Genomic DNA, 25,875 nt, shown 5'->3' with positions numbered 1-25,875 from the left:
AGCCCAGATGCTCCTCCCTCCCCAACTCTGGATGGAGCCAGCCCTTGTAAACCCCCTGGGTGATGCCCTCTGCCCCTGCTGACGCCATCCTGCTCCTGGGCTTGGTTGCCCATAATTCTTCTTATCCAGTTGATGAGAGGCCACATGGCCTAGCTGAAAGCCCTGGCTCCAGGTGTCACCTCTGACATGTAAACGTTGTCCTTTAGCCTCCTGGTGCTTGAAGCAAATCCCTAAGACCAAGGCATGGAGAGGGGGCTGCTCTGCATGGGGGAGGGAGTTTCCTTACTCGGGAGTTCCTGTAGCAGTGACATCACAGGTCCAGTTCCCATCTGGCTAGTAGATCTTGTCTTCCTGGCCACAGTAAAGATGCATTTATAATTGTTTGTTTTTTTCCACCATTTTTATGATGGGGAAAAGAAAGTCACATCTGCTTTCTCTGCTTGCAGTTTATAGGTGCCTTAATCCTCTCCGTGGGGATCTATGCAGAAGTTGAGCGCCAGAAATACAAAACCCTGGAAAGTGCCTTCCTCGCACCCGCCATCATCCTCATCCTCCTTGGGGTCATCATGTTCATCGTCTCCTTCGTGGGGGTCTTGGCTTCCCTCCGGGATAACTTCTGTCTCCTCCAAGCGGTGAGCCAGCCCTTCCTGCTGGCCTCATCCCCTGCTCTGACCTTTCCTTTCTGCCCTCCGGGGGAGGGCCGGGAATCACAGATGCGGGAGGGTGGCAGAGACTTGGGCTGTAGAGTGTGACACCCCCCAACCCAGGCCATAGTCAGTCACTCACTCTGGTAGGGAGTTGGCAGGTAAATAACTGGTCAGACACAAGATGAAGGAAAAGAAGCTGGGAGGTGATCTCAGAGGGGCAGGCCCTCCCAGCTCCTGGAGGGCTGGGGAAAGACCTCCTACAGATGGGGGCTCAGAGCAGAGTCTCCTCTGAGGGGCGCATGCACCTCTAACGTTAGACATTATAATGATTATAGCTGGGATTCACACCACCCTTGAAGGTCCTCAAAGCCCTTGATGTTTGCTGTATCAGCTGAACCTTAGGATGGCCCTGTCAGGTGGATGCTATTATTATCCCCATTTTACAGAAGAGGAAACTGAGGCAGGTTCTGTGCCTTGTCCGGGGTCACGTGGCTCCTATGTGTCTCTGGTATGACTTGAACTCAGGAGTTCCTCATTGCCCTGTACAAAACCATAACCTGTTTCTGGTTTTTGTACTACATTTTTTTTTCAACATAAGAGTGTGGTTGGCTTCTATGCCACCTTCTTTTTTCTTTCTCATAAGAGACCTTAGCTCTCTGCCCACCAAACATGAAGCCTCTCTGGCTTCTCTGGGGGGCAGGGTTATTCCATTCCATTGTCATCATCATGCAGCAATAGCTGTGAGCTTTTATTTGGCTCTTCAAGGCTTACAGAGTGCTTTACAAATGTGAGCCCCTTTGATTTTACAACAGCTCTGGAAGGCTGGTGCTGTTATGTTCTCCATTTTACAGGTGAGGAAACTGAGTCAGAGGTGAAGTGACTTGCCCAGGGTCACACAGCTCTGAGCACTATGGTGCCACCTGGCTGCCTTGTGTAGCAGAGCAAGCGCTGGCCCTGGAGTCTGATGTGATCCAGGTAAGCAGCTTCCCTGCTCTGGAACCTCAGTTTCCTCACCTGTAAAGTGGGCATGGGAGCGGCATGGCGGTGGGCCCCCATCTCTAAGTGACTGTTCAATTCCATCCCACAGTTCATGTACATCCTGGGGATCTGCCTCATCATCGAGCTCATCGGGGGCGTGGTGGCCTTAATCTTCAGGAACCAGGTGAGCAGAGAGGACGGGAGGAATTCTGACTCCCTGGTGGGCTCATGGGCAGTCCTGGAGTGGAGGGAAACTGAGGCCCAGAAAAGAACCCAGCTGGTGTCCTTTGCCTTTGCTTTTCATGCCTCCATCCAGGGCCCTTGCTCACCCAAGAAGCAGCGTGTGACTTATTACCTATTATTAATTTAACTTATTAATACAGTCAGAGATGATGGGAGCATAGATGTAGAGGTTGTCAGAAAGCCCCAGGTCTCTGCTTATCCCTGACTATCCCCACCTGCCACCATCATCGCCATTCTCTGCTATTAGGATCAGTATTAAAATATGGCCATTAACGATGGAGAGAGTGCTTAATGATAATGCAGCCGGGGACTTGTTGATAACAGTAACAGTTATAATACTGATTTCTGTGTCTCGTTTTTTGTTGGAATTGCTGACCATTTTACCAAGTGGAATCCAACCCAATCTTTTCCCGCTGTTTAATTCTAGGTCTGTAATACGTTTACTAATAACAGGGAGTCAGAGTTCGTTGCAGTTCTTGAGTTACCTTCAGTTAGTCAGCAAGTGTTTTTTAAGCACTTACCACCATGTGATGTGGGAGCCTACAGAGGGGGATTGTGAAGGTGTCGTTGGCCCCATCTTGCAGATGAAGAAATGGAGGCTTGTAAATACATTCCCTTGAAATGGAGAAGAGACCAAGGTTGCACAAAAAGCAGAAATTTTATGAAGAAGACCCTCCTCCTGAAGACCCTCTGGCCGATTGGGCTTTGCTAGAGGCATGCCAACAGTTTGTTGGGGCGTGGCCCTGAATGGAGCCTGGCAGGGCTGGAGAGTGGGTCCTGTTTTTATTCCTTGCGTCCCCATGCAGTGTCAACTATAGGAAGCCCTGAATCAATGTTTAGTGAATGAAATTGGGTGAAGCAGGAGGCAGTATGGGGTCAGTAGGCACTCCCTGAATCTGGGGAGTTTAGGAAACTTGCCCCTAGCTGTCAAGTCTGAGATTCAGTCAGGCCATCAGGATATGAAGGAATGCTGAAACAGGAATGCCATGAATTTGCTACTTACTCCCCTGTATGACCTTAGCCCCCGGGCCTCAGTTTCCTCATCTGTAAAGCCCTGCCCCTCTGGTCCCATGTATTGTCCAAGGTCCCCCAGCTGCTAACTCAGTGCCAGGACACAAGCCCAGCACTTCTCTTTGTCTTACATGGACTCTCATGTCGATGGCATTCGGGTGGCCAGAGAGATGAACCTGTGGCTGGGCTGGTGCTTGCCACCTGTGAGGTCAAGGGGGATTTTCTCAGGGTAGAAGGGAGAGGATGGGGAGGCTGCTCACCCCCCACCCCTCGGGTCTCACGTGCTTACCTGCAGCCACTGACACTGAGTCTCCGGTGACAGAAGGGCCTTTGTGTGGCCAGCCTTCCACTCTCCCTGATCTGGGCCACTTGGCTGTTCAGCCTCTTAGCATGGGAGTGGACCTGCCTAAAGTAAGAGAAGAGAAAGGTGGTGAGAGAGGGAGGGAATCTGGGGGAGCCAGAGTATTCTTGCCAGGAAAGCTTCTTCCTCTTCCCCCTCCTTCTCCCTGTTCCCTCTCTTCCCTCCCCTTCCCCCAGCTTTTATCCCAGAGCCATAGCACCTCATTCACCATCCATTTGTCTCCAAAATCAGAACCTTACCTGAATCTCTTCCAAGGACAGACTCAGAGGCTTTCTTGATAAAATCAACTTTTTGATTGTTAGGGAATTGAAACCAGGGGGGCAGGGAGGAAGGCCTTAGTTTGTGTTGGCAGGAAGATCAGCCATTCCTTGGGACGTAAGGAGAAGGAAAAGGTGTAGGGCTCCTGGCTAACCCACAGGAGGAGCTGGCCGCCACTGCCCCCTGTGGGCCTCGCTAGGCCTGCCCTTTTCCATTGACTTTGTCTCAGTCTTGGGAACCAGGACTGGAGATAGGGGAGGCTCCTCAGGGAGCTCTGAGCTTGGGGCTGTAGGCTTCACCACACTGCCACAGGGATCCAGGACACAGAAAGGGTTAAAAAAAAACCAAACCCTGGAATAGATCATCTCTTGGGTCCTTTCTAGCTTGTGTGAGTCTGAATTGAAGCCTGCCCACCCTTGGGATGACCAGGTAGAGAAATCCCTCTGGGATTGGGGGGGGGGCTTCTTAGCACCTGGGGAGGCAGGTGGGACAGGGCTCCCACAAGTTTCCTGGGGGAGCCCGGGGGGAGGTCAGTCTGGAGACACACATGCTTGTCTCCATCCCTGGGATGCAGGCATCTCAGGCCTGCCAGTGGCCCTCTGTGACTGGAGTGGAAGGCCAGTGTGATGTGGGAAGAAATGGCCAGCTCCACAGGGGGGTGTGTTCTTGCCTTGCCGTCCTGGAGGATAGCTTGTTGCAAAAGGGATGCCCTCTGCCCCCCCCCCCCAGGCCAAGAAGAGCTTCTGTCCATGGCAGGAGCCCAGCCTGGAGGCTCCCCTTTGGGAATCACAGGCAAAGGCTGCTGGAGAATATGTGGTCCCCAGGATTGCCAGCGTGGCCTCAGGGGAGGCCGTTCACCCACCTCACCTGCCCTTCAATCCTGCCATAGACAGACCTATGAATTAGTGTTATCAATGACCAGCATGGATTTGTTAGTTATATAGGAAACAGTGCACAGTGTGCAGGCCCGGAGTCAGGAGGACCCGAGTTCAAATCTGGCTTCAGACACTTACTAGCTCTGTGATCCTGGGCAAGAACCCTGTCTGCCTCAATTTCCTCACCTGTAAAATGGAAAGCATAATAGTGCTTCCTATAGTGCTTGGCACATAGTAGGGGCTATTTAGATTTTAGCCATTGTTGTTGTTAGATGGTGAAATCCAACATTATGGTCTCCAATATTGTAGTCCAACTACTGCCTGAGTGAGAATTCTCTCTAGAACATCCCTGACAAGTTGTCATCTTGCCTGAGCTCCATGACCTTTGGGGATGGGGAGCTCACTACCTTCCTGAAGCAGTGCTTCCCATCTTTGGATAGTTCTTGCCATTAGGAAGGTTTTCAGATCTCACTGTCTGGAATTTCCACCCGTTGGTGCTGGTTCTGTCCTTTAAGACTGAGCTGAACAGTCCTGATTCTCGTCCCTCTTCTCCATGGCAACATTTGACCTTGAAGACAGCCCCCTCCCATTCTTTCCCCGGCCTAGCCCTCCCCCACCCTTGTGTTGTGTGCTCCAGATGGGGACAGAGGACAGCAGGACCATCGTTCCCCTTATTTTGGATACCAGTCCTCAAAGTGCAGCCTAAGACGGTGTCAGATGTTCTGGCTGCCCCATCAGGCTTCTCACTCACACCAAGCTTGTCTCCCTCACGAGGGTTTTGGTAGAGATTTCTTCCAGACAGTTAGTGGTGACTCTGCCCGGCCTTCAATGCCTCTTAGAGGCTGGCTCCCCCGCCCTCGCCAGTTTTACTTTACACTTCTCCCCTTCCTGAGGATGCTGGGTGATGCAGGGGTTAGGCGTGCTGGACTGGGAGTCAGGAAAATCTGAGTTCAAATCCTGCCTCAGTGTGCTTTTGGGAAAGTTCCCTTTTCCTCATCTGTAAAATGAAGGGCATTGGACTCTCATCTCTGTGGACCCTTTGAGTTCTGGCTGCCTGATCCTCTGATCCCTGTGACTTGGAGCAGGTCCTGACCGGATCATAGGTCTGGAGTTGGGAGGGACCATTGAGCTCACTCTCGTTTTATAGACGAGGAACCTCAGGGAGATGACTTCCCACACTGCCCTGGAGGTGCAGGGGTTAGAACCAGCTCTCCTCTCCTGGCCAGTACCGTTCCCTGTCCCTTGGGCCTCACAGGGTCAGGTGTGCTCTGGTAGAAGGCAAACTCCTTGGGGCAGAGATTTTTGCTGCTTTTCCCCTTTGTATTCCCAGCATCTCATATAGTGCCTGGCACTTTGCAGGCATTTCATCAATATTTGTTGAATTGAATTGAAATCTGAGTTGCCTCATGAAGCCTTAAAACAATACCTTTGTAATAATGATGCCTCACACATAAAAGGCTCTTATAATTTTGAGGGCATTTTCCCATCCCTTATGCCAGCCCTGTAAGATAAACAGGGCAGGGACCTTGCTCCCTATTGTATAGATGAAGAAACTGAGGCTCAGAGAAGGTCATTGATTTATCTCAATCACATGTAAATGATAGAGACCCAGGTCTGGTGACTCCCTACTTCCTTGTCCTTTCAGGATCCTGCTTCTTGAGTGAAATGAGAAGTGTTATTGATGTCAGAAGGGATGGAGGAGGAGGGGAGACTGGACTGTAGGGAAGGGGGGCCCCTTCATTCTCTGGCCTTGGGGAACTCAGGCCATGTCCAGATATGTGGCTGCCCCTGCGACTCTGGGTTTCCCTTGGCTCCCCTGGGCTTCGGGGAGCCAGCTCCTTTGGACAGTTAATGGCTCCTTCCTTTCCTTCCTACCTTCTCTTCCTGTAAATCAAGACTGGAGAGGGCAGTGGAGAAAAGGAGGGGACGGTTGAGATCTCCAGAAGCACTGTTCATAACTGCCTAGAGGTAACAGGAATCCCAGGCTTTAGAGCTGAAGGGGGCCTGAGAGACCACCGGCTCACAGCTTTTTACAGAGGGGGAAACTGAGTCACGGGAGAGGCCTTTTCTCCAATCACACATGTTGTTCATAGCAGGGCTAGGATTTGAATCTTGGTCTTATCTCTCTGTGCTCCAGATGCCAGCACAGCTGCAGGCCAAGGTCTCTATAAATACAGGTTGGAGCTGGGCTCTCTGGCCTTTGCTTCTCAGATCATTTCCTTCCTGCCTTTGTTCTACCCAGAGGGTGAGATAGCTCTTTTCTCTTGGCTTCCTCCAGGCTGATGTGTCCTTACCCCTTGGGGTTCTCTCTCCAGAATTCCCAGATCTCAGTCCTAGTTAAGGGAAGGGAATACTGCTTTTAATAAGTTCATCCTTAGATAATAGACCTTCATCCTGTCCCCTAAGAGACTGAATGACACATTGGAAAGAACCCTGGCTCTGGGTCCAGAGGACCTGAATTCAAACCCTGCCCCTGATACTTTCTGCCTCAGTTTCCTCATCTGTAAAAAGAGGGCATTGGGAGAGAAAGTCTCTTGCTCTAGTTCTGTGATCCTCAGAATTGGCAGATATGAGCTAGACATTGCTGGTTAGTGTCAGTGATGTTTGAAAGATTGTGGAGAATGAGGGGGATGCTGCAGGATTGGAAAAAGGAAAATGTTTAGTTGTTCTTTAGTAGTGTGATTCTTTGTGACCTTCTCTGGGTCTCTGGGGTTTTCTTGGCAAAGATCCTGAAAGGGTTTGCCATTTTCTTCTCCAGCTCATTTTACACATGAGAAAAATGAGAAAACTGGGTGATGTGACTTGCCCAGGGTAATACAGTAAAGTGTCTGAGGCCAGATTTGAACTCATGAAGGAGCCTTTCTGACTTCAAGTCCAGTGCTCTGTGCACTATGGCACCACCTAGCTACCCTGAAAGGAAATCTCAGTTTAAAAGAGAAGAGAATGACATTAAACTGTATTAAATTGACTGATTGCTGGTAAGATTCTAGAGCATACTTTTAGAGGGGTGGTTAGTGTACATGTAGAAAGGGAAGCAGTGATCACTAGGAGCCAGCATGGCTTCATCAGGATTAGGTCCTGTCACCCTAACCTCATTTCCTTCTTGGATAGGGTTACTCCATTGGGAGAACAGAGGAATGCTCTCATCTTGGGCTGCCTACATGCAGCAAAATTTTTTCCGATTTTGTTCATGCCACTCTTGTGGACAAAGTGGACACTTTGGGCTCTGGCTGACATCTGTATAGTATCCTTGGGCTTTTCAGAGGCTTTGTTTGCTTTGCTCATGGTCTCTGCATGAACATCAGCCCACTGAGGGCAGCTTCTCTTTTTGCGTTTCTGTTTCTCTGGCACTTAGTACAGGGTATTAGCGGACTACAAGATGAACAGAAATCCTCAGTGTAACAGGGTGACTGGAGAAGCAGATGTGACTGCATTGAGAGATGAGAGTTAATCTCACTGCCCTCCTTGCTGGGCATAGCACGTTGGGACTGTCTTCTCCACAGCTGGAAGGACATTGCAAATCTGGAGCTTTGTCTGCCATGCCACGTGGGCTTGCCTGGAGGGATTGGGGGCACTCACTTATTGGAAGGGGCGTCACCTGGAAGGCTGACCAGATTTGGTCTGCAGGCCTCAGAGGGCAAAACTAGGAACAAGGGAGTAGAATCCGCAGGGGGCAGATTTAGGGCTGTAAGAGAAGACCTTTCCAACTATGGGCCGTACATCCTCCACAAAGCTTGGAGGTTTTCTAGCAAAAGCCATCGGTAAAAGGCATTTTCTAGCACACATTGGATATAGACAGACTCTGGAGTCTTCTCTGACTCAGAGGGTCTCTTGTGTTGTGGCTTCCTTTCTCTTATTTGCAAATTAGGTACAATGATGCCTGTCTGGTCCCTCCCCCCACCCCAAAAGGGTATTTGTGAGGAAAGCGTTTTATAACCAGTTGTTCTGTGTGCCCCCTGAGGACAGGGACCAGCTTATCTAAACTGTATCTACTCCAGTGTCAGGCATGGTAACCTGTACACTCAACAGGCTCTTGGTGAATGTCTGTTGAATAGCTGAGTAAGTAATATGTTCATAGATGTAGATCCAGAAGAGGCTTTGGAGGCTTCCACATTTTATACATGCAGACAGAAGGTAAATGACTTGCCCGGGGTCACACAGCTAGTAAGTGCATGAGGGCAGATTTGAACTTGGCTTCTTGACCCCAGGCTCAGCACTCTTTGCACTGTGGCACCACCTAGCCACCTAGATGAAAAGTCAGAAGAGCCCTTAGAGGCCCCCTAAGGACAATGAGGCCCAGAGAGATGAGGTGACTTGCCCAGGGTCACACAGGTAGGAGGTCTCCAGCACAGTCCGGCCCTGGGCTCGACTCCCCCCTTCTCATCCCTGAGAGGCCGCAGCTCCCTTTGCCTCTCAGGTTGTCCTTCCTGTGAGCCCTGTCTCCCCTGGGGTCATCTGCTGAAGGGCACGGGAGACCAGGTGTCTCTCAGCCTGGGAGCCGCTGCCTCTCTGCTCTGGCCTCCTCTCATCGTTGGCAGCAGAGCTTGAGGTCACTGCTTAATGATTTGTTTCCTGCAGATGCTGCCATGGGTGTGGGTGCTGAGGTCACCAAGCTTCCCAGGCTCCCGCTGGGCCCCTTTCCGCTGGCACTCTCCTCTGCTTCCCCAGTGTCCCTTCTTTTCTGTTCCTGACTTCCCTGCTCACTCGGCTGTCCTACCCACCACATCCAGGTGTGACATCCAAGTTCTGACATTTGTGCTCTATGTTCTAATGCCTTTTCCAGTTCTAACATTCCACTTTTTGAGAATCCTGACAGCTGATTCACATTTTGTGTGTTCTAAGGGCCCTTCCGACCCTTTCTGTGCTGTGTTTTAAGTTCCCTTTGGTGATGCTCAAGCTTGTCTGTTTTCCTCCCGCCATTTGCCAGGGTCCCCCAATTCATGTAATCACAGTATAGCAGACATAGCTATTGAATCAGTTAATCAGTCCATAGTGGAGGAGGTGCAACGAACACTTTGATCAGTGTGGAAGGGTCATAGAGGTCTTGAGGTCATTGGACAAAGGCAGGTGACACTGTGCGTGAAATCATCTTGTGATTGACTGAAAGCACTAGCTCTGTCATCTGGGCCAGTGTGGAATACAACAGGCCAGTCTGCTTTTTTGTTTGTTTTTTTTTGGAGGGAGAAGGCAGGGCAATTGGGGTTAAGTGACTTGCCCAAGGCCACATGGCTAGTTAGTGTTAAGTGTCTGAGGCCAGATTTGAACTTGGGTCCTCCTGACTCCAGGGCTCTATTCACTGTGTCACCTAGCTGCCCCTAACACACCAGTCTGGAGGTGCACACTCCAACAGCAGGCCAGTGGAGTGATGATCAACTCCAGTGGGGAAGAACCCCTGAGAGGGACTTGCCTTCGTGGGGAGGGAAGGAGGGAGAGAAGAAAGTTTCATCTTCACCCCTCTCAGCCCTGCATCATTGACAAGGTGACATCTTCCCAACTTCAGAAAATCAGAAGATCTGGTGCTCCCATGGATGAATGCAGCAGTGTCCTCTGGGGCTGGCAGCAGTTTACCCAGAACAACATCTTCATTGGGAGCTTAGAGACTAGAAGGCATGAGACAGAGCCAGGAAATGTGGCTTTGGGACTCCTCCAGGGTCTTCCGAGTCTGGCAGAGAGCTGCACCTAAGGGAACATAAGGAGGACTCCATGAAGGGGTTTCCAGTAATCACTAGCTGTATTTAGTTACCTTGTGACTACATATGCTCTCTGAGCTTGAGCCTTCTCTCTCCAGAGACCTAATGTGTACAAGTGGAGAGTGTTTGGGGCAGGATGTTTCTGTCCATGCCCTGCATGCCTAGTAAGCATCTTTTCTAACGGCTACTTAAGTCTGGCTGATAACCAATGGGGAGCATGACGGTGGGGGCTCGTGAGCAACAGTACTCATACACACCAGCCTCTCAGGGTTAATTTAATTCAATCTGATCAGTAAACATTTATTAAGTACCTACTATGTGCCAGGCACTAAGCATACAAGAAGCCGCAAAAGATGGCTCCTCCCCTCAAGGAACTTACAGTCTAATGGGTTTAACCCTAGGAACCTGAGTGGAGTAATAGTCAGCCGTCCTCTGGGGACTCTAGCCTGTAAGTCCGAGGGCAAATTGGGAGGTATGGCCTCAGGGTAACACACACACACTCACACATGCACATATATATACACATACACTCATACACACACACTCAAACAGGCACATACACTCACATACACACTCATACACACTCACACATACACACATACAAGGTGTTCCTCACCTTGTTTGTGCCTGAGATCCCTTTGACTGTCTGGAGAACGGATGCACTGTTTTCAGGTGACTTAAATTGAAATACGTAGGGTTACAAAGAAAAGCCATTACATTAAAATAGAGTTGTCAGAATGTTAAAAAATTGAGTTTGTGGTTAATAACCTTTGTCTTAGAGAGCTGCCTACAGTAATCCAAGTTAATAAACCTTTATTAGGTGCCTACTGTGTGCCAGGCACTGAGAGAGGTTACGGAACTTGCCTGGAGTCATATAGCTACTGTGTGTAAGAGGAAGGATGTGCATCCAGGTTTTCTCGAGCTCTGTCTCCAAGCTCCTTCTCCTACAAGCTCCTGCAGAGCGTTTTTCTTACACAAGATGACGTCTATGGAGGACAGCATGTTCCGTCCCAGGAAAGGCAGTGTCTCCTTGCCCAGGAAGGGAGTAGAACCCAGGACCCAGAGTGCCTCCAGGGGAGGTGCTGCCACATGGCTGGCTGGCAGGGATGGCCAGGCTCGAGGCCCACATCTGGCCTTCACCCCCTGCCTCTCTGTCTGGCTTTTCTTCATGGAGCTGAGAAGGTCCCTTGTTCCCAGCCTCGGCTGTCCCTGATGGTCCTCTGCAGCCTGAAAGCTCCCATTGTACTGGGGTGGGCAGAGTTGCCTGCCCATCTTTGGGGCATCGCCCACCCATGGCTGCTGAGAGGCCCTTTGTGTGCCCAGAGAGCCCTAACACAACAGATGGACTGTGGGGGCAGACAACACAGCATGACTCGATGTGGGACACGAGCCAGAAGGCATTCTTCTTGGGGAGAGTCACCCTCCCCTGAGCAGGAGATCAGGATAGAGGAGGCAGGGTGGTGTGGTGTGGAGAGGGCTGGCTCTTTCAGTCATCACACCTGGGTTCCAGTCCTTCCTGGATAGCTACTGGTGTGACCTTGGCCAAGTCACTTCACCTTGATGGGCCCCAGTTTCCTGATCTATAAAGAGAGAACATTGGGCTAGCCAACCTCTCAGATCCCTTCTGGCTCTGGGTCAGTCTCTAAAGCCTTATCCCCTTTCTGAGCCTCTCTTTCCTCATCTCTAAAATAAGGGATAATAACACAAAATAACTAGTAAACTTTAAAATGCTGTGCAATTGTGAGTTGTTTTTCTCATCAGGAAAGATTCTTTCAGTTGTGAATGTTACACTTGATCCATCTGGGTCACCTCAAATGTTGCTAGAATCTCTTTGGTGCCATGGAATGAGCACTAGGCTTCTGGTGGGGAAATCAGAGCAGGCTTTGTGGAGGAGGCGGCCTTGGCTTGGAAGGATGGGTTGAAGGGCATCCTACCTGTGCGCCCTTGGGCTGAGGCTCAGAGATGGTACAGGTCCATCCGGGGCATGGTCACATGTCGCTTAGCGGGGAAATCTGGCTTCCTGTCCCACCCGGCCGGCCTGGCGCCCCTTCTCTGGTGGCCTTGTTCCTAATTTACAAAGTGAGGGTGGCGGTTCCTGACCTGCTTCCTCTCCCGGCTGTCACGAAGCTTTTTGGAGATTGTAGGGAGGTGGGTGTCCTGTGTGTCACCCAGAGGGCGGGTGAGGGTTTGGGTGGGCCAGGGCCGAGCAGAACTTTAAGGAGAAGTCGGTGAGAGGGGAGAGGCATGGAGGTGGGACCCGGCCTTTTTTGAATTTCTGTGTCCTGAACAGACGATTGACTTTCTGAATGACAACATCAGAAGAGGAATCGAGAATTACTATGACGACTTGGACTTTAAGAACATCATGGATTTTGTACAGGAGCAGGTGAGAGGGCAATTCCTTACTTTCCCTTTGAATTTGTCCCTGTTTCTTTCCCTCCTAGCCCTGATGTTCCCTGGGAGAGGGAAGGAGGCATCTCACGTCCTCTCTCCCCACTCAGTCATGGGACCACTGGCCCAGGGAAGGGAGGAGAGGGCATTGGGTCTGATGTCTTCGTTTTACAGATGAGGAAACTGAGGTGCCCAAGGCGGGTCAGAGGCACAGCTGGGGTCCACACCCAGTCCTCCAGCCCTGACCCATTATAATCTGCTGGAGGCTTTGATGTGGGGGGGAAGGGGCACAGGATTCATGCTCAGAAGCCCCAAGGTCTACTCCTGGCTCTGACGTGTACTGTCTGTGCTACCTCGGGGCTTTCCTGGGTCACTGTAAAGGTGAGAGTCAGACTGCATGGTCCATAGGGCCCCTCCAGCCCAGATGCTGTGACGCTGTGGATGGGCCAGGCTGGGTGGAACCAGCAATTATAGCTTTAAATATAGTAGAAACATTTGTTAGTGCTGGAAGTTTCACTGTAACTCTAGGGCAAGTTTTAATGCTTTAAAAAGTACTTTCCCCACACAGGGCCTGTCCAGCAGCTAGTGTGGGTGTCGTGCCTTTGTCATACAGATGGGGAAATTGAAGCTCAGGGGAGCAAGGTCTCATATTGAGTTAAAGGCTGGCACTTGGATTCAGACTTGAGACCTTGTGGCCTCTAGGTGTTGGTGACCACAGGGGTGACCCAATCCCCAGGGGGCCACTTGCCCTCCCTAGATGTTCCATTAAGCCTCCCCCAGCCTGGGTGTAGTGGAACCATTTGAAAAGCCTCCTTCAGTAGGTGGAAGGGCTTTCTGGGGAGAGCAGCCCACACACTTGCCCAGTGCCTGTCAAATAGAAGGCACCTAATAAATGCTTGTTGACTGACTGACCAGCCTATACTTGGCCAGCCCGTGTTCAGATGCTCCTCCTAGCTGGATCAGGCAGATGTGGCCTTTCATGGCTGTCCTCTCGACCAGATCACAGGAGCTTCAAGCCAGAAGGGGCCTTGGGGGTCTTCTTGTTCTGTTCCTGACCAAGAATTCCCCTGAGAACCCAGCTCTCCGTAGCTGTGGGTGGGGGCCATTGTTGAGACCTCCAAGGAGGAGGATCCCAGCGCCCAGAGCAGCCCACCCTGCCTGTGGGGGTGGTAATTCATTGTCAGCAGAGTTTTACTGAGCCAGTGTCTAACCTGGGAATGAGGGGACAGAGAAGGCCAGAGACAAGGGGCCATAATGCAGTAGTGGTTTACTTAATTATCTTCATTATGAGGCACAGATTTGCAGATTGGGAACTCTCCTGATCAGAATTCCACCTTGCTGAAGTGAAGGCAGAGATTATATACATGATGTAATGTATACATAAGTCACAAGTGGGAAGGGAGGGCAGGGTGGGTTACCAACAATCATTGCCAAGGCCTGAGTGGTTTCCCATGACAAGCCCCCAACACAGGGGCACTATTTCAAGTTTCTGGGGGCCGTTACTTGGTGGGGCACAGGACCAGAGTTCTGTGATGGTCTTTGATTTGTGTCACTTAAGGCACAGGCACAGGAATGTGGTGGTTGTGAGAGCTTTAGCAAGGTTTGATTCCTACTGAAGCTGCCTTGTAAGCTTCTGACTGCTAAGCTGGGAGAGGTACCTCAGAGAAATCTAAATGATCAATTATTATGGAAATCATCATTCCCTTCACAATGTCAATCCTAAATTGGCTTCCCTTTGCTTCTGGCCACTGGCCATGTCTGATCTCCTCCTGTGGAAGCCTCTCAGTCCTTTGGGATGGTGTCCCTGCCCTTCCTCCCCTCTCCCCGTCCCCCTCACCTCCCCCCTCCCCACCATCAGGGCACCTGGAGAAGGGGAGATGAGTCACAGCCTGGTGGAGGAGGCGATGGCAGCGCTGGTGGCAGGTGGTAGAATCCATCCATCTCTCCCATGCGTGGCGCTGTGCTGACCCTGCCAATACAAAGAGTCACAAGACAGCCCTGCCCTCAGGGAGCTCACACTCTAATGGTGCCAGTGTTATTGAACCCATTTTACATAAGATGACATTGAGGCTGGGGGCATGGCCCTCACTGGTGTTTGAACCCAGGCCTTTAAGGCAAGTCTCTGTATTGGCTAGATGTCCATGTGGGTGAAGCCCTGGTTCTAGAGTTGGAAAGACCCGAATTCAAATGCTGCCTCAGATGTGTGTGTGTGACCCTGCTCAAGGCCATCACCTGTCTGCCTCAGTTTCCTCCTCTGTCAAATGGAAACAATAATAGCAGCACCTCCCCTCATAAGATCCAGTGAGATAATATATTTAATAGCAAACCTTTAAACACTATAGAAAAGGTAGCCACCCTCGGCTGTTATTCTCGGGATCCCAGCTCTCCCCTATGTGGTACAGTCAAGGTTGTTTCCCTGCCTCCACACTCCCGCCTGGCTCCTATCTGCCTACCACCCCTGGCTGATGACCCACTCACCTTCCCATATCCACCCTCCCCTCAGTAAGAGCTGTCCCGTGCTCTCCTCTCCCCTTCCCCCAGCTCACAAACTCCTCACTCCAGGGTCTTGTGCAGGAGGGAGAAGACGGGAAATCAAGGAGGGGGAGGAGCAGGTCTCCACCTTCCAGTGGGAGCTTCCAAAAGAAACATGAGCTCTTCTCAACCTCTGGTTCTCTTTCCAGCCTCCCCCTCCCCTTTGGGAGACCCCAAGCACTGGTAAAACTAGTTTGTTGGCCCTCACCCAGGACCTGGAGCCCTGAGCACCTCCACAGGTGGAGGGTGTCCAGTCCCCCGTCCTCCCTCTGCCTCTCGATCTTGCTGCCAAACAGATGCTCTCGGCCTCCCCGTGAGAACCCCATTCATCTTCAGTGTAGACAACAGCTCCTTGGAGCAAGCTTTTTCTCGGGGCCTTTGGACAGTGGGCCTGTGCTGCCTGCCCTCAGTGGAGTGCTGCAGAGCGTCCCCTGTTGAAAGGAAGATGGAGGGGAGGCTCTTTATAAATTGAGCTGGCCCCCCACTCCACTGGTATTGCCTGAACGGAGCCCCCTCTGTCTCTCCTCGTTCCTGGGGCTTCCTGGCTCCCCTCCCATGATTTTGAGCAGGTGCAGGGCCTGCTGGGCAGACACCTGACAGCTCTCCCGGGGCGAGCCACGCTCCAGAACAGGCTCCTTTGGCCCAGAGACTCGATCTCTATTTGAACAGTCCCCAGAGCTGGCTGGGAGTTTGTTTTTCCAATGAGTAAGACTACTGTTATTTATTTTTCTTTTTTTCTAGTAACTACCTACCAGATTTCAGAGCTGCTGTGGGAGTGCACTTTGTAAACCCCAAAGAAATATATCAGTGTATGCCATTATTATCCCAGGGACAGTGTGGGTCTAGTGTGCAGAGTCTACCCTGAGTCAGGAAGACCTGGGCTCGAGGCTACCTGACACACACTAGCCCTGGGACCCTGGACAGATCACTCAGCCTCTCATGGTTCTGGGCAGCTCCCCAAGGCTACACAGCACAGAGAGGGTGCCTGCCAGCATTGGCAGACCAGGGAGTTCCCTCGGGGTTGAGCTCAAGGTAATGACTTTTTTAACCATCATGTGTGTCAAAAACTATCTACCAAGTGATAGAGAGGGACAGGGAGCCCACTGGGATTGGAGGGTCCATTCCTCTTTGGGATGACTCCACATGCTCCCCAGTATTTCCAAATCCTGCAGTTCCAGTCCATAGCTCCTTGTTCTGGCCTCAGGACTGAGCAGAAGCAATGGAGCTCTCTTCTTCATGACAGATCCTCCAGGACCTGAGGATGGCTCTCATCCACCCCCAAGGCTTCTCTAGAATCACCCTCCCTAGTGTCTTCCACCTTCTTCTCATATGACACTGGCCTGGTTACCTCCCACCCAGTATATTCCTGTGCTGTGGGCAGAATCCCCTCTTGCCTGGTTGCCACAGGATTGAATTCTTGTTTTATAGATGGGGAAACTGAGCCTGTGCCTGGTGTCAGCTCCAATCCCAGGTCCTCATTGAAGTCAGAAATGACCTTCTTTATCCATTCTCCTTGGGTGGAAGGGGCTCAGGATGGCACTTTGTAGGGGTGTGCTACCCAGACTGGGGGGCTGCTCCCCCCCCACTGACTTTTTTCATTCCTTTTTAGTTTAAGTGCTGCGGTGGGGAAGACTACAAGGACTGGGCCATGAACCAATACCATGACTGCAACGCGCCTGGCCCCTTAGCGTGTGGGGTGCCATATACCTGCTGCTTCAGGAATTCGGTAAGAGTCCTTGTAGCTGCATAGCCAGCCTGGTCTCATTCTAGCAGCAGCCGACGTGTGCTCACCTTGCGAGCTCTTAGTCCTTGGGGGTCTGTGACCTTGGCTGAGGATGAGAAAGTGGGCTTCTTGTTAACTCCAGCTGAAATTTAGCATTGCAATTGTGAATGTTGGCAGCAAACTCAGTTGGCCACAGGTCCCCCAGATGGCCAGGGTCTGTGAGACAAGAGCCGCTCAGGTCCGGGACTTCATGCTGAGCATAGGTATCCTCCTCCTTTTACAGGTGAGGAAACTGAGATTGAGGGAAGTTTAGGGACTTGCTGTGGACATACACATGGTGAGGAAGTGTCAGAGCCACGATTTAAACTCGGGTTTCTGCTATCTCCAACCAAATGAGCACTGTGATGCAGCACCTCTCCCCCCCCAAATCACACTCACGGCAGAGCCTCCTCCCGTCTTGTCTCAAGGGCCCCCCTTCCCTTCACCATCCCCCGCTTTTTGTAAAATTGAGGGACTAGACCTTTCTTGGGAATGGCCCCCATGGGCAGTGTCTGGGGAAGTCTATAAACCCCCTCTCTGATCGTGTTTTCAGACGCTTAGAATAAAACTCCTAGGATTACCAAGGAAACCAAATTATATTGAAATTCAGTTATCAGAGTATTAAACCACTGAGTTCATGGGCCCCCATATCTTTGAGATCCTTCTGATTCTGCAATTTATGATCCCGTGACCAAATAAGGACAGCAGCCGGGTACTTTGGGTCCTTGCTGGAATCCCGCCTGCCATGTGTTCAAATATAGACTCCTCAGTGTTGCATTGAGCCCCGCAGTTCAGATCCCTCTGTAGTCAGGAAGCCTGATGTTCCAGACTTACAGCATCTTACTGCCAGCCCTTGGACTTTTATCCAGGGTGTGCCCCCTGCCAGTATTGCCTAACATAGGCCTCTCTTCCTTTCAGAAACCCTAGCTTTCTTCAAAGCACACCTTTGGACTACTTTTTATAGGAAGCCTTTCCTGATCCATATTAGGCTTGTGATAAATGTACTGATGATTAATTATTAATTACCTGTTGTGTCTCCCCTGGAGACTCATTGTGCTCCTTGTGGGCAGGGATTGTCTTCTCTGTGTGCCTAGAATACAGTAGGTGTTTAGTTCATGTATTTTGGATTGGTTTGTATGGAAGGAAGAAAGGAAACAAGCAATTTCTAAAAATTAACTAATTTTAATTTTCAACATTCACTGTATAAGATTTTGAGTTCCAGATTTTTCCCTCCCTCCTCCTTCCAAGGCAGTATGCAATCTGATATAGGCTATACATATACAATCTTATTAAACACATTTCCACAGTAGTCATGTTGTGAAAAAAGAATTAGAACAAAAGGGAAAAACCATGAGAAAGAAAAAACAAAAGAGAAAATAGTATGCTTCAGTTGCATTCAGAAAATATCAAGTCTTTCTCTGAATGTGGGTAGTCTTGGAGTTGTCTTAGATCCTTGCGTTGCTAAGAAGAGCTAAGTACATCAAAGTCAGTCATTGCACAATGTGACTGTTGCTGTGAACAGTGTTACTGTGTACAGTGTTACCCTGGTTCTGCTCACTTCACTCAGCATCAGTTCATGCAAGTCTTTCCAGGTTTTTCTGAAATCTGCCTGCTCATCATTTCTTATGGGACAATAGTATTCCAGTTGATGGGCATCCCCTCAGTTTCCAGTTCTTTGCCACCACAAAGGAAACAAGCAGGCACTGTGCTAAGCGTTTCACAGATACCTGCTTTTATCCTAAGCTATTGTCCGCATTGTACAAATGAGAACACTGAGGTTGAGGGAGGCTGTGTCAAATGGCGAGTACATATCAGAGGCAGAATTCTAACCCAGGTCTTCCTCACTTGAGGGCTTGATCTTGCTTATTACCAGCCCCTCTCTCAACTTCGGTTCTTAGTTCAAGCCTGGGACTTGAAACCCAGCAGACATTCAGCCCACAAAAATGTTGTTTGGTTGCCTGCCAGGACAGAGAGAGTTGTGAGATTGAGAGCTAGAAGGGACCCTCTAGGAGTGTAGACTCCTTATCTAACAGAGAAGGAGCCTGAGGGCCAGAGAGACAGCGAACCTCCCAGAGCACCAGCTCCTCAGGGTTGCTGCCAGACCTCCTGAGGAGGGATGCTGACATTGTCCCTAGGCAATTGTCCCTAGGTTCCTGTCTAGAACCAGAGAGCTCCCTTAATGGTCATGGAAAATTTCTGTTCCAAGCCTAACATGCTTTGAAATGTTCCCTCTTTGTTGCCTGGCTCTGTAGACTGTCAGCTGCTGTCTGATGGAGACTGATGGCGATGCAGTTTAACAGAAGGGCAGGTCACCCCAGCTTTGGGGGGGTGGAGAGGGAGAGGTTCATTTTTGTAGTGGTTTGGCCATATCTGACCTTCTCACTTGAAAGAAGAGGAAACTGAGGCCCAGAAGAGGAAGGGGGTTACCTTGCTGCTGATAAGTGGCAGTGGGGGGAATTGGGCCAGTCGTCCCCACATTTCTGACCACATGCCTATCAGGAAAAAAAAAACTGAGCATGTACCCTCAATATATGCATGTAGGGATGGGGCTGGACCTGGGAATTGACTGGGATAAGGAATTTCTGGGAGAAGAAACTCTCTCCACCAGAGCAGGTTGGCACTGTCTCTGCATCTTCTGATTATAGACAATTATCTGGCCCAGTGAGAAGTGAAGTGACTTGTCCAGGGTCTCACAACTTGTCCAGGTTAGGTGTCTGAGGCAGGATTTGAACTCAGATCTTCCAGGCTTCAATGCCAGCTTTGGATCAACTATGCTAGACTGTCTTTCTGCTATTTACAAACCTACATGCCTATCTATGACTTACATAATGCACTACTGTAGTAATATATTACAAACGTTATAAAATGCACAATACAGGTGAAAATAGGATGCAATGAAGAGGAAGGGACAAATTAAACATTTTCCAGGCGCTCACCAAAACTTACTATTACTGAAAGTTAGGGGACAGCCAGGTGACGCAGTGAGTAAGAGCACCGGCCCCGGAGTCGGGAGACCCGGGATCGGTTCCAGCCTCAGATACTTAACACCCACACAAAATAACTGGCCGTGTAACCTTGAGCAAGTTACTTAACCCCAGTTGCTAAAAAAAAAAAAGAAAGAAAGTTAGGTGAGAGATTGCAGATGGATAGGTTGCCTTTTTAAAGAATCTTAGTTTACCGCCTTGTTACCCAGAGATTCCAAAGTCGGTCTAGGCTCAGGCTCCACACTGTACTTTCCTTCTACCTCACCCTCAAAATACATTTCATAAATCACAGTTCAGAGGACTTGTCATGTTCATTTCACATCAAGGGAGCATTTATTAAGCTCCTGCTGTTTTCTGGGCCCTGTGCCTCAGCTCTGAGGATCTTAGAGCATCCGCCTGGTTGTGGTTCAGGGCAGGGGTGCTGCCATGTGCAATGGCAGCTCTTGTAGATGAAGCCTCCAGTGAGTGTAAAAGAGCATTCTGTTTTTGACACGGAGCAGGGATTGTCATAAACAGAGATATCCCAGTTAAAATAGAAGAAAGGATTCCCATTCACCAGAGACATTAATAAGACCCTCTGGTTTTTCTCCTTGCCTAAGCTGGTCTTTCATCCTCCTGGGTGGTATTTTTGGTGATTCTTGGGAGATCTCTGTCTAAAAAAATATCTTTTCATTCTGATGCTATGACTCCTCTCTGGGCACATGTAATGACAAGCATAGTTTTACCTAATTAGGACCATGCTTTGAGCTGTGACAGGTGAATATTGACTCACAAGGTTGATTTTTTTCTACATCAAAATGTTATTTTTATTTGTTTCATTAAATATTTCCCAGTTACATTTTCTTTTTTTCTTTTTGGTCTCTATTAATTTATTTGTTTACTTTTAGTGTACAAGATTCAGTTCCACAGTTCTTTGAGTTTCAAATTTTCTTCCCCTCACCCCACCCCCCATGGCAGCATACAATCAAGTATAGGATCTGCAGATACTTTCACATTAGACATTAGTCAGGTTATAAAGAAGGATTGTATTGGATGGAATGAACAATGGGAAAGAGAAAACAAAACCAAACAAGAAAAAAAAAAAGGAGAGCAAGTAATTTGCTTCAATCTGCATTCAAACTCTGTTCTTTCTTTCTTTTTTTTTCTTTTTGGAGGGCAATTGGGGTTAAGTGACTAGTTTTTGTGTTAAGTGTCTGAGGCCAGATTTGAACTCAGGTCCTCCTGACTCCAGGGCCGGTACTCTACTCGCTGCGCCACCTAGCCACCCCAAAATTCTGTTCTTTCTAGTTCTTTCTCTGAATATAGACATCTCTCTCCATCATGAGTCTTTTGGAGTTGACTTATAGCCCTACATTGCTGAGAAGAGTCCAGTCTATCAAAGGTGGTTGTCACACATACGTTGTGTCTGTCATTGTGCACAAATTTCTCCTGGTTCTGCTTTTCTCACTCAGTATCAGTTCGTATAGGCCTCTCCAGGTAAATATGAAGTCCATCTGCTCCTCGTTTCTTATGGCACAATAGTATTCCATTACATTCATATACCATAACTTGTTTAGCCATTCCCCAATTGATGGGAATCCCCTTAATTTCCAGTTCTTTGCCACCACAAAAAGAGCTGCTATAAATATTTTTGTACATATGGGTCTTCCTCCCACTTCTATGATCTCTTTGGGATACAGCCTTAGAAGTGGTATCGCTGGGTCAAAGGATATGAAATTACTTATAGCCCTTTGCTCTCCAGAATGGTTGGATCAGTTCACAACTCCACCAGCAATGCATTAGTGTTCCAATTTTTCCACATCCTCTCCAGCATTTATCATTTTCCTGTTTTGTCATCTTAGCTAATTTGACTGGTGAGATGTGGTACCTCAGAGTTGTTTTGATTTGCATTTCTCTAATCAATAGTGATTTAGAACATTTTTTCATATGCTTATAGATAGCTTTAATTTCTTCCTCTGAGAACTGCTTGTTCATATCCTTTGACCATTTATCAATTGGGGAATGACCCCAGTTACATTTTAAAGGATTTTTTAAACATATATTTTTTTTAAATTGAGCTCTCAATTTTCACCATCCCACCCACTGAGAAAACAAGCAACATATCAATTATACATATGAAGTCATGTAAAATATAATTCCATGTTAGCCGTGCTACACACACGCACACACACACAGCAAGAAACATAATAAAGTGAAAAAAGTCTGCTTCAGTCTGGAATCAGAGTTCATCAGTTTTCTCTCTAGAGGTTTTTCTTAAAGAAATTTCCTGGGCCTTGAAGAATGAGTTAAGGATTCAGAAAGGAGGACAGGTTGGTGGACTTCTAGGGACCACTGTCGAATAGTGAGTGGAGAGTACTAGCTGTCCTTGGAGCTGGAACTCTGCATTTGAGTCCTGGCCCCAGCACTGGTGAGTCCTGGGCAAGTCACTTCATTTCCCCCCTCTGTTTTCCCCTCCCTCCCAGGGTTGTTGTCAGGATCACATGGGGCAGTGAATGAGTTGTTTTGTCATTTCACTTAGGGCAGGAATTCTTGACTTGGGGTCTGTGAACTTTTTTTCAAAAGATATTTTGAGAACGGTAATTCAGTATTGATTTCCTTGGTAATTTTTTGTATTTTATGCTTTTGATGAAAGCATGACTCAGCCTTCACCAGACTGACTGCTAAAGGGGTCCGAGACCTGCAAATGTTGAGTCCTTGATTTAGGAGAAAGGTGGGCGTAAAACAGGGGTCTACTGGACATGTTTGGGGAGTGAGGGAAGGCTCGGTCTTGGTGGACTGGGGGGTGTCCTGCCTCTCCCATGGCCTGACCACCACAAGAGCTGACCAGGAGAGCTGCCCATCACCTTCCAGTTCCTCTGTAACCCTGGTTGGGAGGGGCTGGGGTAGGTGAGCTGCGGCTTCTCATCACTGCCTTCATTTTCACAAGGGAATCAGAGGAGGGTGAATCTGTGGGATAGTGGGAAGAGCCCTGGGTTTGAACCCCGCGTCTTACTGCCTGTGTGGCCTGGGGCGGTCACTTCCTTCTCTTCACCCGGGCCATGGAGTGGCCAAGCTGCACGCTCTCTAAAGGCTCCTGGAGTGGGAGATGGGCAGGGTTTGGGGCCAGGTCGCTTTTCTATGCTGCTTAGGCAAGTGGGGAGATGCCCCTGCCCCCCCCACCCCATTGTATGTGTGCTCTGGATTCTCGGCCATCTGGAAGGAGCAGCCTGTGGACAGCAGGAACAGATCCTGGCCAAGTGCGCAGCTGTGTGGCCCTGGACTGGGCCTCAGTTCTTCCATCTGTAAAATGAGGAAATTGGATTCAGTCACTTCAAGCTCTGAATCTATGATCCTCTGGTTACTTCTGTGTTTGGGGAGAATTCTCATCGCCTGTAGGGCTGAAGGAACAGGACAGGGTATGCCCAGCGGGGGGTGGGAGTGGGGAAAGAGGCCCCCACAGCCTCCAGACACCCAGATCCTTCCCACTTGCACACATGGCCAGGTAGGCCAGCAGCGAAGAGGGGCTGGGTAGACATAGAAGTCAGAGAGCCAGGTTGGTTAAAGTCAGAATTCACAGGCTCTGAGTGTGAGGCCACAAGGGCAGTCTTCTGGGTGAAATGCATGATCTTTGTGACCATTTTCAGGCAGCTCACTTGTTTCTTGGCATGTTGTGAAGATGTGAGGTTGCCACATACCTGAACTGCGGCCAAATTGCCGCTGGACTTTTTAATCACGTGATTTCCATGGGCAGAGGCATCTCAGGTCTCATTCAGGGTGCCAAGAACACAGCTCTCCCTGAAGTTTGGGGCCAGGGAGCTCGTTCCTCTCTGCCCCCACTCACATGCTGGTGACTACAGCAGCCTCTGGGATTTGAGGCCAGCTCTCCCCTGTGGTTTACTGAGTGCAGCCTGAGCTGTGCTGACAGAGGGGAGCCTTAGACCGAGTCAGCCTGGAAGTATGAAGGAATATGAGAAGGGAAGGAGCTGGGCATTCAGGGGGAGGCGAGTGCATGGAGGCTCTCAGCTCCGGAGGGGCGGGCCTCCCCACAGAACCGAGGGAATATGGGGTGGGGGGGAGACCTGCCTTCAAAGGGCGAGGGGGAATTGGAAGAAGATACAGCCACCCAAAGGAATTTCAGTTTTAGGACCAGGGGTCCTGAGGCCTGGGAGAGGCCTTAGGGATCACCGGGTCCAGCCCCTTTTGTTTACTGATGTGGAAGCTGAGTCCCAAAAGTGGTTATCAGTTAACCATCACACAGGGAGTGAGTGGTGGGGCTGGGATTTGAACCCAGACCCTCTGACCCCAGGTCCCAAGCTATTATGTGTCCTTGTTGTCAGCTCCTTGCAAATAGGGATTGCTGCTCTTCCTCTTAGGCTGGGAGGGGCTGTGGCAAAAGAAGCACCTCGATGCCCTAAACCACTGGAAAACCATTTGGAATCCTACACAAAAAGGTCCCAAGGGGTGCATGCCCTTTGACCCAACAATACCACAGCCAGGCCTATGCCCAAAAGAGATCAAAGGAAGGGAGAAAGGTCTTTTATATACAAAATATTTTATGGTAGCTTCTTTTTGGGGGGAGGGAGGCAAAAAAAAAACTGGAAGTAAGGGAATGCCCCTCAGTTGAGGAATGGCTGAATCCGTTGTGGACTATGAATGTGATGGAGTACTACTGTATGGTAAGAAAGGAGGAAACATGATTTCTTTTTTTTTAAATTAATTTATTTATTTTTAGTTTTCACATTCACTTTTATAAGATTTTGAGTTCTAAGTTTTTCCCCTTCCCTCACATTACCCCCCTCCCCAAGGTGACATGCAATCTGATATAGGCTGTATGTGTACAATCATATTAAACATATTTCTATATTATTTGTGAAAGAAGATGTTGTGAAAGAATTCACATGTTGTGAAAGAAGAATCAGAATAAAAGGGGAAAACCATGAGAAAGGAAAAAAAGGGAAAGTATATTTCCATCTGCATTCAGACTCTGGAGTTCTTTCTCAGGATGTGGACAACATTTTCTATCATGAGTCTTTGGAATTAATTGTGTTAGATCCTTGCATTGCTGAGAAGAGCTAAGTCTATCAAAGTTGGTCATTGCACAGTGTTGCTGTTTGTATGTACAATGTTCTTCCTGGTTCTACTCACTTCACTCAGTATCAGTCCATATAAGTCCAGGTTTTTCTGAAAGCACCCTGCCCATAATTTCTTATGGAACAATAGTATTCCATTATATTCATGTACCCCAATTGATGGTCATCCCCTCAATTTCTAATTCTTGGCCACCACAAAAAGAATTTCTATAGTACATGTGGGCATTTTCCCCATTTTTATGATCTCTTTGGGATATAGACTTAATAGTGGTATTGCTGGGCCAAAGAATATGCACAATTTTATAGCCCTTTGGGCATGGGGAAACATGATTTCAAAGAGACATAGAAAGACTTCTGTGAACTGATGCAGAGTGAAGTGAGCAGAACCAGGTGAATAGTTTGTCCAATAATAACAACACTGTAACACTGTGGAAGCAAACAATTCTGAAAGCTTTGTAAGACTTATGATCAAAATGGAGACCATAGAGGAATCCAGAGGACTGATGATGAGACATTCTATCCATTATGGAGAGATGATGGATTTAGGGCACAAACTGAGACGTAGAGTTTTGAACAAGACCATTGAGGCATTTGCTTGACCATACATATTAGTTGCAAGAAATTTGTTTTTCTCTTTGCTTTTTTTTTCAGTGTGAGTCAGTGGGAGGGAGAGAAAATAGATTTCTGTTAAAAAAGAGAGATGGGGGTAATACTACAGGTGGAGAATGTTGTGTCCATTTTCAGATGAGGTCACTCTATTAGTTTTATTTCATTGTTTTGCTTTGTTACAGGATATCTCTTACCAAGTTTGAGTTATCTGTGAATCTGTGTAATATGAGAACAAAACAAATATATAGAACTTAAAAAACAAGGAAGTGACAGATCAAAATCCTGTCTGAGACATCCTGGCCCATTGGGCTGTCATCAGCAAGTCACTTAATATCTCAGCAGGGGCTGACCCACACCCTTGGAGGGAGTTTCCTCATTGGCAGTTCCCAGCACTGACAAAAATCGCAGGTCCCAACAGACACACACACACACACACACACACACACACACACACACACACACACA

At 48.9% G+C, this 25,875-nt stretch overlaps 1 protein-coding gene across 3 annotated transcripts in view; it reads left to right on the top strand.

The window, feature by feature from the left end:
- The window catches only part of TSPAN15 (tetraspanin 15), a 72,598-nt gene that overhangs the window by 40,600 nt on the left and 6,123 nt on the right, over positions 1–25,875 (top strand). For 2 of the 3 annotated variants that reach the window (XM_069071463.1, XM_069071464.1), the window contains exons 2-5: positions 447–632; positions 1,735–1,809; positions 12,354–12,449; positions 16,596–16,712. In XM_069071463.1, coding sequence (XP_068927564.1) covers positions 447–632; positions 1,735–1,809; positions 12,354–12,449; positions 16,596–16,712 — 474 coding nt within the window. The remainder of the gene's footprint in view (positions 1–446; positions 633–1,734; positions 1,810–12,353; positions 12,450–16,595; positions 16,713–25,875) is intronic. The other variant, XM_069071466.1, reaches the window with a different exon arrangement.

This window comes from Petaurus breviceps, unplaced genomic scaffold (genome assembly GCF_028583685.1).
Source record: "Petaurus breviceps papuanus isolate PSGF00001 unplaced genomic scaffold, PetGlider_PUasm1.0 90825, whole genome shotgun sequence".
NCBI lineage: Eukaryota > Metazoa > Chordata > Mammalia > Diprotodontia > Petauridae > Petaurus > Petaurus breviceps.
Note: the sequence above shows the minus strand (reverse complement) of the source record. Positions and strands in the feature narration are given on the sequence as shown.